The 15,023-nt window shown below is 35.8% G+C and overlaps 1 protein-coding gene across 13 annotated transcripts in view; it reads right to left on the reverse strand.

Moving 5' to 3' along the window:
* Positions 1 to 2,026: 2,026 nt before the first annotated feature.
* Positions 2,027 to 15,023, reverse strand: part of LOC114295774 (uncharacterized) — a 35,288-nt gene continuing 22,291 nt past the window's right edge. The window contains exons 7-12 of one of the 13 annotated variants that reach the window (XR_014361608.1): positions 12,649 to 12,741; positions 12,122 to 12,217; positions 10,382 to 10,480; positions 9,991 to 10,083; positions 8,786 to 9,000; positions 2,027 to 2,568 (exon numbers count right to left, since the gene is read on the reverse strand). Coding sequence is in view for 4 of the 13 variants with exons in the window: in XM_082915567.1 (XP_082771693.1) it covers positions 7,961 to 8,092; positions 9,991 to 10,083; positions 10,382 to 10,480; positions 12,122 to 12,217; positions 12,649 to 12,742 (514 nt within the window). In the remaining 9 variants the exon portion in view is untranslated. Of the gene's footprint in view, positions 2,569 to 7,782; positions 8,093 to 8,785; positions 9,001 to 9,094; positions 9,241 to 9,529; positions 9,897 to 9,990; positions 10,084 to 10,296; positions 10,481 to 12,121; positions 12,218 to 12,648; positions 12,743 to 15,023 lie in introns of those variants that run through there. The other 12 variants (XR_014361609.1, XR_014361607.1, XR_014361611.1 and 9 more) reach the window with 12 other exon arrangements.

Raw genomic sequence — 15,023 nt, forward strand, 5'->3', positions numbered from 1 at the left:
ACTATAATACCTTCATATATATGTGTGTGTGTGTGTGTGTGTGTGTGTGTGTGTGTATCAACTTGTAATCATCCTCTCTCATCTTTATCTCTCTTCTTTATGTCTCGTACTTATCACTATTCTCTTCATCAGTGCCATCGTTGTTCTCTATCAGTACCACCGCTGCTCACCATGAAACTCTTTCTCTGCTGTCTTCATCACCACCATCATTTGTTGCGTCCACAAGTTCAGATCTGAGATCATTCACAATTGTTGTCACTGGAAAATGACGATTTGCGATGGTTCGCAAACCTCAAATCTGAGATCCTTCACTCTCTCTATGTCTTTGGTTTTGATGGTTTATGCCCTCTCTCTCTCTCTCTCTTTTTCTTCTTCTTCTTCTTCATCTTCTTCTTCTTCTTCTTCTTCTCTTGATCCTCTATTTTCGAACTCTCTCTCTCTATCTCTCTCTTTTCATGATGCTCTGTTCTTTCAACAGTAAAATTTTACTCTGGTTCATGACACAAAACTCTTCTATAAAGCCATCATCACAGCTTGTTTCAAAGTAAAATTTTACTTCGAAATATAATAAACTTTACTCTGATTCAGAGTAAAATTTTACTCTGTAATTAAAAAAAAAAAAAAAAAAGAGAGAGTAAAATTTTACTCTAAATTAGAATAAAATTTATATGATTTAAATTAAGATTTACTATCATTAAGCAAATCAGTAGGTTGTTAACCAAATTAAAATTTTACTATTACGAAAACAGAATACATATTAAATGAACAAACCATAGTCAAAATTTACTTTTAGATCTATGAACAAACAAACAAAAAAACTCTTAATTTTTCATTTCAATATCTCGATTTCTCATTTTTCTGTCAAATCTAAGTTGCTTTTTTATTTTTTTATTTATTTATCTCTGACCTGAAGTTATTGATCTCAAATATGAGTTAGTAGGTGTTGACGTGCCCGAACGTCCCGGGCTCCACACGCGAATTTGGCGTGAAATCCCGATTTGTTCATTGGGCTTACTACAGTTCGGACTCAATGTCACGGTTCTGAATCTAATCTCGCAAAGTGCAATGCAAGACCGATAAATCACCAAAGAATCCAAATCCGGCAAATCGTTTTGGAAAACTGATTTTTATAAAGAAGTGCCAAACATAGACTGCTTTGCCAGATACATAGTCGCCACCTAAATATTTTGTTTTGGGGGATTTTGGAAACCCTGACTCATGCCTAAGGCCACGTGTCCGTTATCACCAAAGTTGTCTCGACTCGGGAACTTGGGAACGAGAGGGGAAGGTCATGCAATGAGCACCCCCGCTCGCCCGATCAAAGATCGGCCTTTACTAACATGATATTTTGTTTTTGAAAACACATGCGTTCTTATTCCGGTTATTAGCCTAGAATTACTATGTGATGCGTACAACACACAAGTATAGACTAGATCGCCTAAGTTAGAACAAAACATTTCATGTTTGTTTGTTTGAAAATGGTTTGAATCTGCTATTCGCAAGTAGGCTAAGATGTGGATTTTGCCACCCTCGAGTGGGCTTAGAAAACATGATTTTGCCACTCTCAAATGGGCTTAAACTCGCATTTCAATGAATTGTTCCAATTCAAGTAATCCAACCTTCACCCACAGGCATTCATGCAGTTTAACACTTAAGCAGTTAGCCTCATGGCAAGCATGCTTTTATGGCAACACTAACACACATGCAAGATGCTAAAGCATAAAAGCTTACCTAGTACTCCGAGCCAAAACAAAAGCTAGTTAGTAATCAATGCATGATCCTAGCTATGTTAAGATGGCTAATGCAACACATGCAAAAATGCAACTAAGATAGGCTCGGCTATTCTAAGATGTCATGTGAAATGCAACTTGATAACATGTATTCAAATCGGAATTGAAATACAACGCAGTTAGTATGATGCGCCGAGCCCGGTGCATGCAAGACAGATGAATGGATGCACGCATGCAAGCATAAGGATGCTAATTGAAACATGCCCTAAAACTAACCACTGAAAGCAGGTAAGTAAAAGGGAGAAAGAAGTGGGGTTTGAAGACATTCACACACTCACGCACACTTATTACAAAATTTACCCTCTCGACGGAGGGTCCGAATGAATAATAGCTAAGCTAATCTAATCAACTAATCTAATAATCTAATTAGACTAATTATTACACAATCAAATTGAATATCTAGCTAACACTAAGCTAATTATTACAAAATTTTAACTAATTAACAAATGAATTAATTAAATTACAAATTCATGCTAAGCATTAAAATATGTAAACTAGGCCGCCTCAGCTCTGCCTTGAAGAAGTTGAAGATGCATGCTCGATTCCCGTCCCGAAAGCTCTCCAAATGCTCTTTAGAGGCTCTGTCTGCAGGGTGTCCTTGAGAACTAGCTGCTGGATCTCACCAAAACAGTGCTGAGGAGTGCACTAGTGGCTTGCCGGTCATGAGAGGTTGCTGCCGACCCCCCTGCCGACCAAGGATGCACACTGCCGGCCACAGATGAAGAGGTGCCGGCCAACAATGAAAGGGTGCTGGCCACTGGTGTGCTGTGACACCAAGCTGCAACAGAGCACAAAATAAAGAAAATGGAGGGTCTCCCAAGGGTATGTACGCACTATGCCACCCTATATCACCTCAAAACATCAAGGGAGGGGCATAATCAGATCCAAGACCATCAATCACGCATCTCGATGCATGATGGCCAAAGATCCAACATGTGTAAATTTCAATAAATGCATGACAAATAAGACACCAAGACCACCTCCTTATCATGAGAAATCAAAGGCAATGGAGACCAAAAGAAGATTGGCTCATTTCATCACTTCAAGTATGAAATGAGCTAATCCACCTTGTGTTCGAACACAACACCGGTTTGAACACAATGCAATGCAACATGATCAACCTATCAATGCTAATGGCATGAAAACAATGCTAATGCAACATAAGCATGCAAACACAATGCAATGCAACATGATCAACTTAGCAATGCTAATGGCATGCAAACACAATTCAATGCAACATGATCAACTTAGCAATGCTAATGGCATGCAAACACAATGCAATGCAACATAAGCATGCAAACAACAATGCAATGTAACAACATGCAAACAACATGCTAATCACAATGCAATGCAAACAACATGCAAACAACATGCTATATGGACTTAAACCGAATATGAACAGACCTCAATCATGCCCAAAACAGTGGCCAAACATGTTAAGATAGAAGCTCAAAGGACTATTAGCCCAAGCTTAAGGCACAAGCTTAAGGCACAAAACACAACTCTTCAAAGGCATTGAAAAAGTGAAGCATGGAGTATAATGACATGTATTCCAGCACTGAAATGGCATGCAAAATGACTTGGAATCATGCAAACAAACCCAGTAATGCATGTTGAAAGGCCTAAACATCAAAGCAAGTGAAGTGTATTACACTAGGGGCATGCAAGACAATACTCAAATGGCCAAACCAACCCTAAACAGTCCCTATACAGGCCAAAACAGTAGCAAAAAATGGACTGAGATGATGACTTGAAAGGCAAGAAAATGAGGCTCATGCAATGGCTCACAAATAGGGCATAAAGGCACAACTCTCAAGGGCGCCTAAAGAGTGGAAAACATGGAGATGCAACAACCCTACATGCTCTGAAATATCATTCTAAGTGATGCCAAAACATGCAAATACATCAAGTTAAGCATGCAACACTCCTCAAAACTCAAGGCTAGTCAAAGCTTTTACACTACAAGCATGCATGACAAGCATCATTCGACCAATAAGCCTCAAAACAGAGCTAGAACAGCCCAAAATAAGAACAAAAGCATGCTGGAGTATAGCCAAAATGAGCTAGAATAGTGGGCCAAAACATCATGTATACAAGGCTAGTAAGCAAGATTTGCACTACAAGTGCAGGAGCCATTCAAGAGACAACCAAACCAGCCCAAAACAGAGTCAAGGCAGATCCTAAAAGTCACAAAAAAGTGCTTGAACTAAGCCTCAAAAGTATAGAGATGCATGCTCCTTTGAAAGGCCAATAACTGAAGCAAACAAAACAAAAAGAGAGGGGGTCACCCCCCTCTGATTTGAGGCATCAAAACCACATGCCTACCACTGAAAATCCATTGGATTTCAGTGGCTAAAAGGCCAAACAAAAACTAACTGAAAGGCCTTAAGGCATGGCACAAAATAAGACCAAACAAGGCACACAAGAGGGTAGAACACCCTTAACACCAAAGAGGCCTTAAACAATCATCAAAAGCACTTAAAAATAGAACTTTTTTCAGTTGAAAGCAAGACCTAAAACAATATGCAAGGATGGCCAAAATGTGATACAAACAAAGGCTTAAAAGGGGAATACACTCACCCTTGAAGCACAACTTCGAAACCAGCAACCTCAGGGGCCAAAAACCAACTTTCAGAGCTCAAACAACACTCCCAAGCACCTCAGCTCAGAGATAGTGGTGCATCACTAGGTGTTCCTTTACAAAAGTGAAGAGAAAACACACTTTGGGACACTATTCAATACAATATAGAGAGAGAGAGTGAGAAATATAAAGAGAGAGAGATATGCCTTCTCTAAAAATGCTGAACCTCTGCTGGAGAAGAGAAGCCTCTCCTTATATAGCGGAATGCAATGCCAAGCTTGTTCAACAAGCTTGGAAAGGGCTTCATCCCTCCATACACGTGTATGGAGGAGGGATGAGTGAAAACCAGCTGGCTCAAAAGATCTAGCGTGAAATCTGCTGAGACAATGTATTCTGCCGGCACCTCATTGATGGCCGGCAGGCTTCATCAATAGTAGGCAGGGATAAAACCATGGCCTATGGGGCCAAAAGATGGTCGGCAGTGCCTCACAAGGAGCATGCAGAAAGGGCCAACACACGGTCCAAAAATGGGGCAGAAAGGATACAGGGTTTGGAAAGCTCAAACCTGTGACGTTCCGCCGCGAACTTGAATACTCAACAAGCAATCGAACTTGTCACCGGATGTACCTGCAAGCATATTCAAGTCTCGAGGACGACAAAAAATGAGGTGTCTACAGTAGGTATCAAATCTGAGATGGTGGTGGTTTAACGGTAAAAATAGCGGTTGCAGGTCAACGGTGAGGATGAACGACGCTGATAGACGATGAAGATGGTGGAAACGATGAACAAACATCGAGTTGGTGAAAAGAGAAAGAGAGAGCTATAAAAGAAATATAAGAGAGGATATAATGGTCAAATAAAATATTCAACTAACAAATTGTACTTTATACGGAATTTTATAATTATAAAGGGGCTTTGAAAGTATTGATTTTTTTTTGTGTCCTTCTAACAAGAAAAGGAAGCTAAGAGGGGTTTATGATCAAATTTCCCATAAATTATATATATATTTTTTTTTCACCTTAAAAACAAATATATATATATATATATATATAATGTCTGTATTTAATTCATTTCCTTTACAGCACATTGGATCCCTCTTCCGCAAGGAGTCGCTTCCCTCTTGAAAATGCAAGACGATGGCAGGACTAAAATCTAATCCTCTAATATAGAAATATATTATGGTGAATTCCAAATTGTGTATCTTTATTGTTTGTTGGTTTTGCTTAATATATTCATATTCCCCTAAAAAGAAATTTAATCAAAAAAAAATTTGATCATAATTATAATAATAACAATAAATCATAACTAATACTATAATACGTTATAATTAAATTATAACAAATATCACAAAAGTCACTACTGTTACACCAAAAGTTTGTATTATAAAATTTCCCTTGTTGGAGCTCGTTTTCATTGTTCATTGCCATTCTACGTTTCTGATTTCATTTTTTCATGATAAAAATAATGAAAAATAAAATAATGGTAAAGTTCAAAAACAAACTCATTTTCATTTTCTTATAAAATTGATTTTTGACAACTCAGAATACTAGCAGTTTTATAAAATTGCCCCTTTTTTTTCTTTTTTTTCTTTTTTTTTTTTTTTGGTTTCATCCTATAACAGCATGGATTTCAATTTGTTTTTATTTAAAAAAAAAAAAAAAGGGGAAAGGGATTTAATCAAATCTCTCTCCTAACAAAGTTTTAAGGCATTAAAGACAAGGATAAAAAATCTTTCGTGAAAAATCCAACACATATCACTATTACTAAAATATTAAATTTTAAAATAATATAATATTTAATTTAGATGTCAATTTTTAATAAAATTAATATTTTTAAAATTCTTTTATCAAAATTTATTAAAAGATCATATCAATAATGTTTGAGAGCTCTAATGCAATTCTAATAATGTGGAGAGTACCCATGTGAAGGTGGAGCCCACACTCCTCTCTCTATCTCTCTCTACTCTCTCTCTCTCTTCCACCTCCTTAGTGCTCCATTTAGAGCTCTTAAATTAGAGGTATGTATCATTACTCTATTGTAAGTCAAAATAACATGTTATTAGGCCTGTTTGGTAGAGCTTATAAGCTGCTTATTTCAACTTTTAGCTTAATTTAAGCTAAAATATTGTGTTTGGTGCAACTTAAGTTAACCAACTTATAGCTTAAATTAAATTATTTCTCAGCTTATCTCAAAAGCTGATCAGGGATGCTTAAATTTTTTACTTAAACACGCAGCTGGTGTAGAGGGGCTAAAATCACTTAAATACCATCATCAATACACAAATATTAATATTAATTAATATTAATATTAATTAAAAAATAAAAAATTGTATATTTTTGAAGAAAAAGAAAAAAATCAATATTAATTGGTATTAATTATTAATAAATTAATATTGTATACTTTTGTAATGAATTAATTATTAATTGACACTAATTAATAACAATTGTTGATTATTAATATTAATTGATACTAATAAAAATTAAATATAAATATTAATTTATACTAATTAATAATTCAGCATTAATTGAGACTAATTAAGCCATTAATTGATACGAATTAATAATTTTGGTATTAATTGATACCAATTAAGCAATTAATTAATACTAATTAATTTATAATGAAAAATAATTGTGACAATAATACTTCCATTCATTTTTAGCAAATGTATCAATTTTTATATTAATTGATACTAATTAATACTAATTATATTAAGTTTTATTAATAAAAATTAAAATTGAAAAAAAATGACAAAATAATCATTATTATATCATATAAGGGTAGAAAGGACAATTATATAATAAAAGCTATCTTACAGTTTATTAACCAAATACTACTCTGCTGCTTAAATCCATAATCCCACGGCTGCACCAAACAGGTTAACAGCTGCTGCTTAAATCCATAATCCCACGGCTGCACCAAACAGGTTAACAACTTATATTCACAGCTATAAGCCATAATCTGTTAAGTTATAATCTATAATCACTTTTTCACAGCTCTACCAAACGGGCCATTGTAAGACAGAGTAACATGTTACTGTTAAATAAAATAGGAGTAATGGCATGTTATTCTGATTCGCAATAACATGTTACTATGACAATATTGTCCAAGAAAAAAAAAAGAAAATACTTTACTTTGTCCTTGTTCAATTATGTATCTCCTCCTTAAGGGGTCTATGAAGCAAAATAAATTAGGTTGCCCTTTTCACCAAACAAAAGTCCAATGAAGAGGTTTTGACTAAATTTTCCTTATAAAAAAAAAATGAGGTTTTACACTCAACAACAGCACAGGGAAAAAAATTCAAATTGCAGAAACAATAATAGTTGTTTCCACCATCTCCTTGTGAAATGATCGAATTGGCATCAGGGAAATTCACGCAACAACGATCACAAAGCACCGGAAAAAGAAAGGGGGGGAAAAGAAAAAAGGTTATATTATCTAGTTATGCAATCCCATTTGTATTTTGAAATTATCCTTGCAAAAATCAATCTAAAACAAAAAGATTTCCATAGGAAACCAGGTTACACAAGATACTGCCCCCGACCTTGCAAAACAATGCACAACCTTAAAAAAGCGGTAGACTCGCTGGGAATCAGACATGCATCCATTGCCGCTCGTATGACACCAAATGACCCCATCCAATCTGATCAAGCAACGACAGCTTCAATTCATATAGCTTCTTCTTCGGAGCCTCACCATCCACTTCAATCATGTCATTTAATGCCTAACAAATTTAGCAATCAATCAGTTATATTCTTTCTTTCTTTTTCTTTCTTTTTTTGGTAAGTTCAGCTGACTCAGAACTTAGGTCTCTTTATTGGAGAAATGCAGCCTAGACCACTGGGATGTTCCTCAGGGGGTCTAAAAGAAATTGAGTGCCTATGTGCCCCTGCCCTAGATAATAACAACCAACAATATATCTTCCGTTTTTTAACAGAAGCAAATCATTTTTACAAAGGGGCCAAAAATAAAAATAAAAATAAAAACACTTTAAACAAACTTGAACGAAAATTTGAGGGAATGATAACATGCTTGGAAAGTTTATGAGCAAAGACAGCTTGTTTGATGTTTGTACTAAACAAAAACACGACTTCTTAAATGAATTTGCCTAACAAATTCTAAGACTAAAACAGGCCATGGACAACATATCCAGACTTATCAGACGTCAAGAATGTCAGAGATAAACCAAATGAATCACAAAATGAAGTCCTCTATATCTTCAAAATGCCTAATTGATCCAAAGAAGTTAGTTCACTGAACCAACCTCATCTTATTCGACACGTAAAACATACAAATAAAAATTGAAAGAAAAAAAGTAGAAAAAAAAGAAAAAGCCTGATATTCCCACACCTCTACCGGCCTATTGAGTACAAGTACAAAGGATGATTAATTGGCAAAAGCATAATTAACGGAATACCTTAAGCGCAGTTCCAAGCCTTCCACAACGTCGCTCACGTATCACTAATAGAGTGGCATACTTCAAAGATTTCACATCCACCCATTTCTTTAGTTCTTTGAAGTTTTCTTCAAACAAATCTGGCAGGGCATTGGACTATGGAACAGATTTATCATTAGTCCTATCCAGCACATTTCACCTTCAGTTGAAGCCAAGGCTGATGCCTCTTCACCCTGCTATGATCATAACATAAATAAATTTATCATCACTGACGACAAGGTAACCACGATAAAATCCATAACTATTTACTGCAGAACTGATTCAGATGATTGGCAAGCAAAAGAGGACAGAATCGCAAGGCAGAAGAGCAAAGCATTTCATCTACACCTCTCGTATGGCAGAAAAGAAGCAATACAAGTACAATAAACATTTTAAGTCGTACTTGTTTGAGTTGTCTGTCAAAAGTGTCCCTGCACCTACATAGCACACTAACATTGGGACAAGGCAAATCATAAAAAAACTAGGACACTGAAGGCACAGCGATACATATCGTGGAGAGTGGATGAAGTGGTCTCTCTGGGAAGATAGCGGGCACTTGGACACAAAAGAAATGCTGTTTAAGTATCCAAACCTATGAAATTTATTTTCAAATTAGGACACATCCAAGAAGTTTTGGGAATGTTTCTACGGGTGTTGACGTGTATCCAACATCGACCAGCTCCTCCTTACAAGAGTCTATTCTACCTAGTCTAGCAAACCGAGGCATTTGGTATCTTTGGATTATATTTAATACCTGAATAAAAACTGCTTTCGATCTATGCATATGCATCACCAATTTCTTTCTGTTTCCTTACAATCCATCTTACAGGACAAACAATTTGCATCAGACACCAGTCATACAGCTTAAACAGACTTGAAACTGAGGGTTAAAATGAACATGAATTTTTTATTTTTATTTTTTTTATATCAGCACAAGGAGCATGAAATTTAAACAAGATAAATGATCTCACAGCATCCAGCCCTGTCACAACCAGCCACTGTCCTAAATAGTAGGGACTCCAGGTCTTGGATTGGTTACCATCTGTCTTTAGGTCCGTGACATCTTTCCATTCATTTAGAGGCCCAATGGCTCCTAAAGACAAGGATAGGGCCATAAAACCACCATTTCTTCTACGCAGAATTTAAAAAGAGAACACTAGACATTACACTACGAAATAAATCTTTACCTTCAAGGATTCAATCTCTGCCATAGCTAATCCTTTTTGGTAAAGAGCTTCCGCTAATTGGTCACGTGCCGTCTCCATCTTCTTCTTAACTTTCTGTTAATAACAGAGAAAAAAGTAATGTAAGCTTCCATTACTTTATAATATGAACCAGTCAGGCAAACAACAAAACAAACTCAGAGGGAGAACATCTGCAAGTGCCTCACTCCACAGCTAGATGTCAGTTCATTACATGTTTTAATTGGCAGCACTCAAAAGTTTGAAACCATAATTATAGAGAACTAAGATCTTGCCTTCCTTGTACCATACCATAGAAAAGAAGATAATGCCTCAGTAGTTCAGTTTCCTGAGGATTTTGAGTGAGAAGAAAGACACTGGAAACATAGATACAAACCTCAGCCCCCTCATCTTCTGGATCACTTTTGAAAGAAAAGTACTTCGCTAATTCATCTGTGTCAACACTATCAATCACCTCATCTGCTGCATCTATAATCTGCAAGTAGCACTTCGTAAGAACAACCAAGTGGCATAGTAAATAATAATATTATTATTATAATACTACTAATAAAAATAGTAAAAAGATAGAACTAAATATTTTAATTTTTTGCAGGGATAATAACGGTACTATCATCAATTATATACATTGCAGATTTAGAATAAGCATGCAAGCAATATAAGCAAATCATTTTTTTTTTTAAACAGTTCAATTTTCTATAAGGATGTGCTTGGATCTTCAATGTGTACGAATTTGTGGGGGGAAAAGAAGAGGGAGGGAAATCCCTACGAAAATCAAAGATTTCAAACACAGGCTAAAGGATAAGTTATAATACAACAGATGCCCCCTAATTATTACTTTTCCTGTACAATCTGTTCATCATACCATTTTAGGTTTGATTCTAAGTAGGGTGGGGATAGGTGACAAGATGATTAAAAGATTTCAAATAACACCTGATGGAAGAAGACCAAGCTTGGGTGATAACTGTACCTAAAGAGTTCTAGGAGAGCGAGCAGCAGTAAGAAAGATAATAGAGTCAGAAAAGATAGCAAGGGCTCCGAAACCTTTCCCTAGGAGAGAGTTATTAAGATTACCATTACATTCATGATGGTGAAGAAGACCTCCTGATGTATAGAAACACAGCACAGAACAGAGCTTGCCAAGTGGCAGCCTCTGCTGATTCTGACAGTGACGGCCATTACAAGACCTAACCAAAGACTGGAGACAAGGGTAATGGAGTACACTAAATGTGCTCCCAGGTACAGAGGATGTACAAAGCATGACTGCATCCCCTGAGGATAGGGAATCCCATGCACCAGTGAGACGCAACTCTCTCTCTCTCTCTCTCTCACACACACACACACACACACACAGATTGGCCACCTCCAGGTCAAGGTGTGAGTCTTGAAAAGGGAATACACCATGGAAAACTCTTGGCTCTAACCACCAAGCCATATAAACCCAAAGAGCCCATGAATAGCTGATGCGTTCCGCATCAATAGGTCATGTCATGATTGAGTAGGTTCGGTCACGACCTATGTAACGTGGGTAAGGATCTCAGGTGTACGATGTGTAGATGGACATTCACCCATAAGCATATTTAATAATCAAACTCATATTATGCATAAAATGCTATACGACATCTTGTAAATACATCTTTACCTTAGAAAATAAAAGCAGCATATTAAAAAATATGCATATTTTGTTGTGTTCCCATGTTCTTGGACATGAGAATTAGATGCATCTGGCACTTGAGACAGACACCTGCACTTGACACCTATACCCGAATCCATGTAGCATAGGACATAACATGACCTATTGTGAAAGTTCAAAGATAACTTTAATAGTAAATAATGAGCAGTTCATCACAACCTCTTCTGGATGGGACGAAAATTGTTAGGTCTATAAAATGCACAAATCGTAATGCTGGGCATCACAACCATACTGAAGAAACATCCAGCAGACTTGTAATCTGACACCTTTCTAACTGAGCAGTAGGTTGAATACCACAGGATCACATGGTTCAAGTTCCCAACAGATGAAAATACTACTAAAAACAATTAATTCAAACCCTTCCTTTGTAGAAGTGAGTACATGAAAAATTATAACATAAGATACAGTATTTGCATTAGAAATTACCTCTTCTAAATAGGGAATCTTATCTTCAACATTATTCTGTGATAGCAAACCTTCCAATATTTTAGCAAGCAAGGGAGTGTATTTTGGGTACTCGGACTGCCAACCAACAGATGATACGTGAAGCATTAGTGATTGAAACAGGCAGATGGAAGGCATACGAACCTGTTTTAGTAAATTACAGCTGACCACACCAGAGTTGAACACAGTTTAGAATTTGGAAAGCCAATCAAATCGTAAAATTATCCCAACATAAAGTTTGCTGAGTCAAATCAAACAAAATAAGCACACTTCTATTTCTTGTTTCTTTTCTTTTCTTTTTTTATTTTTTTATTTGTTCATTTTAGAAGTTGGGTGGGGGAAGGATTATTGGAGTGGGGTAAAATCTGATGAACATTGAGTCCAAAATCTAAGACAGATGGATAAGTTTTACAATATTTGCAAGAGGTTTATGCATTATCTGTACAAAATATCTCATAATATGAATTCATATCATAATTATATCTAAAAAATATAATAATAAGTTTTACCTTAAGAGAGCTGGACAACTTTTTCCATTCTAAGCACTCTTCAGCGGTGCCTTGTTTAAGGCTTGCAAGAACCTTTATCTTGGCATCCCGAACCTGATTCAAAAAATAAGTTCTAGCATTGACTCCGATATACAATAAACTTCAGTATCAAATGTGCTGGGAACAAACAAGAGCATAGATTAACAGACAGAAAGGACTCAACAAAGAAATCAGTTAATGTGTACTAACACTGGTACAGCAAGCAAGCACTGTAACTTGAAGCCATGTCATTCTCTCCAAGGAAATTGCAAGCATTTGCATTTTAAAAGGAAAAAATATCAAGGATTTAAATTTTAAATATGCTATAAATTTGCATTTTTAAATCTACTATGATTTCTTCTAGATCACAATATAACTGTTGAAAGTTCCACTTCAAAGTATGCAGTATTTCATCTGATTTTCTATTTAGGGCTTAACATGTAAGACGATAGAAATATAGGATACTAATAGCAGGGTATTAACAAAAGGTATAGCTGACCAAGGTGGTTCATGTAAAACCTCTAGTGTTGTAATTGTTACATGGTCTTGGGTAAAACTCAATCCCAAAAGCTACCCATTGAGGTGAGGGTGTCCTCACGCTTATATGCTTAACATTAGTTTAGGACTCAGGCGAAGTTGGACTTCACTTCACACCTTCCCTCACTCTCAGCATGCTCACTCAAAAGCACCTAAAGTATGCAGGCCAAGGACACACACTTTACCCATCCTTGAGTACTCCGGCTCTAATATCATGTTACACGGTCTTGGGTAGAACTCAATCCCAAAAACTAGTTATTAAGGTAAGTGTGTCCTCACACTTATATCCTTAACATTACTTTAGTACTCAAGCGATGTGGGAACAAGTGATTGAAGTCCTACTTAAGATTGTGATTGAAATATGCAACACATTTACAGTTTCTGATTTTGACTTCTGACAGTGTTGAACTCGTAGATGGGATAGGTAATATATATGTTCATCTACTATCTCTTTGAAAACTAAACTATGACTAATTCCATGTAAGCAGTCATGATAGCATAAAAAAGTAAGTCCTCCAAATATGTGCTGATGCAACAAACAAAAACCTCAGCTTCAAGTTGAGCTCTGCTGTACAAAATCAGAAACTAAACTAAAACATTGAGAAGAGAGAACAAGATTTGTGATTCCGCTTTCAGCAAATAAGTGAATTGGTTGAACATACATTTTTTTTGGGGGCGGGGTCAATTTTGGGACAACGTTAGGGAAGGAAATGAGGCATGCAAGACACTCTTTTGCCACTGACAAAGGTGATGTTTGTAACGGGGAACATACATGTGATGACCCCATTCTGTGTTATAATGCTAATCTTAACTATACTTGTGATTATGTGCTTAATATGATTTATGGGTGTTAGTTGTGTGATTAAATAAGTTTTTGAATTTATATCTGTTCACCGTAGAGAAATCTGTTCTACTATTGGTTATAATTTGAAATTAAGGGTCGTAAAGGCGACAGAAACCAAAATTGATTATACCATTGTGATTAGCATGATTTTTAAAGCATATGGTGAAGTTTGATTAAAAAAAGGATTCAGATCAAAATAATTAGATTAAATTAAATAATTGAGCCTTGGTTAATTAGACTAATCCTTAGTTAATTAGCTTAAGCTAATCACCACTATATATATAATTAGTGCTTAGGCTCAAGACATTGAGCTCATTTTCATTACTTGGCTGAATTTATACACCATAGAGAGAGAAAAGTGAAAATTAGAGAGAGAGGGAGCTGTTCTTGAAGAATTGAACTCAAGCTTGGGAAATTCAAGAGCTAGATTCAAGAATTAACTAGAATTGAAGGAATTGAAGGCTCTAAGTAAGTGATTGAGCTCTAATTCATAAGTTTAAGTTCATAACAATGTGAATCCAAACATAATATATGACTAAGAACAAGAATTAAGTTGACAATGTTGAATTTGAAGTTAATAGATGCATGCATGTAAGAGTTTGCCATGATTTTTGCATATTTGAGCATAAAGTATGTTAATCATGTTAAATTGAGGGTTGATTGAAACAAATTATCATGTATTGAAGTCTAATTTTAAGTCTTGAAGCTTACATATGCAAGATATAAAAACATGCGTTGCTTACATGTAGTTCAAAGTTTGAATTTGGTTGAATTTACGAAATTTTGAATCATGGGTTAAAATTAGCTCCAAATATATATATAATTGAGAATGTTCTTGCATATTTGCGTGAATCATGCATAAATTTGGACCCTTGAATGTGTGTTTGAAGCTCAAAAAAATTCTGGAAATTCTAAAATTCGACTTCACCACTCGAGCGAAGAAGTTACCGCTCGAGCATATAATGCAAGCAACCAA

This window comes from Camellia sinensis, chromosome 2 (genome assembly GCF_055761805.1).
Source record: "Camellia sinensis isolate YWXY chromosome 2, ASM5576180v1, whole genome shotgun sequence".
Classification (NCBI taxonomy): Eukaryota; Viridiplantae; Streptophyta; class Magnoliopsida; order Ericales; family Theaceae; genus Camellia; species Camellia sinensis.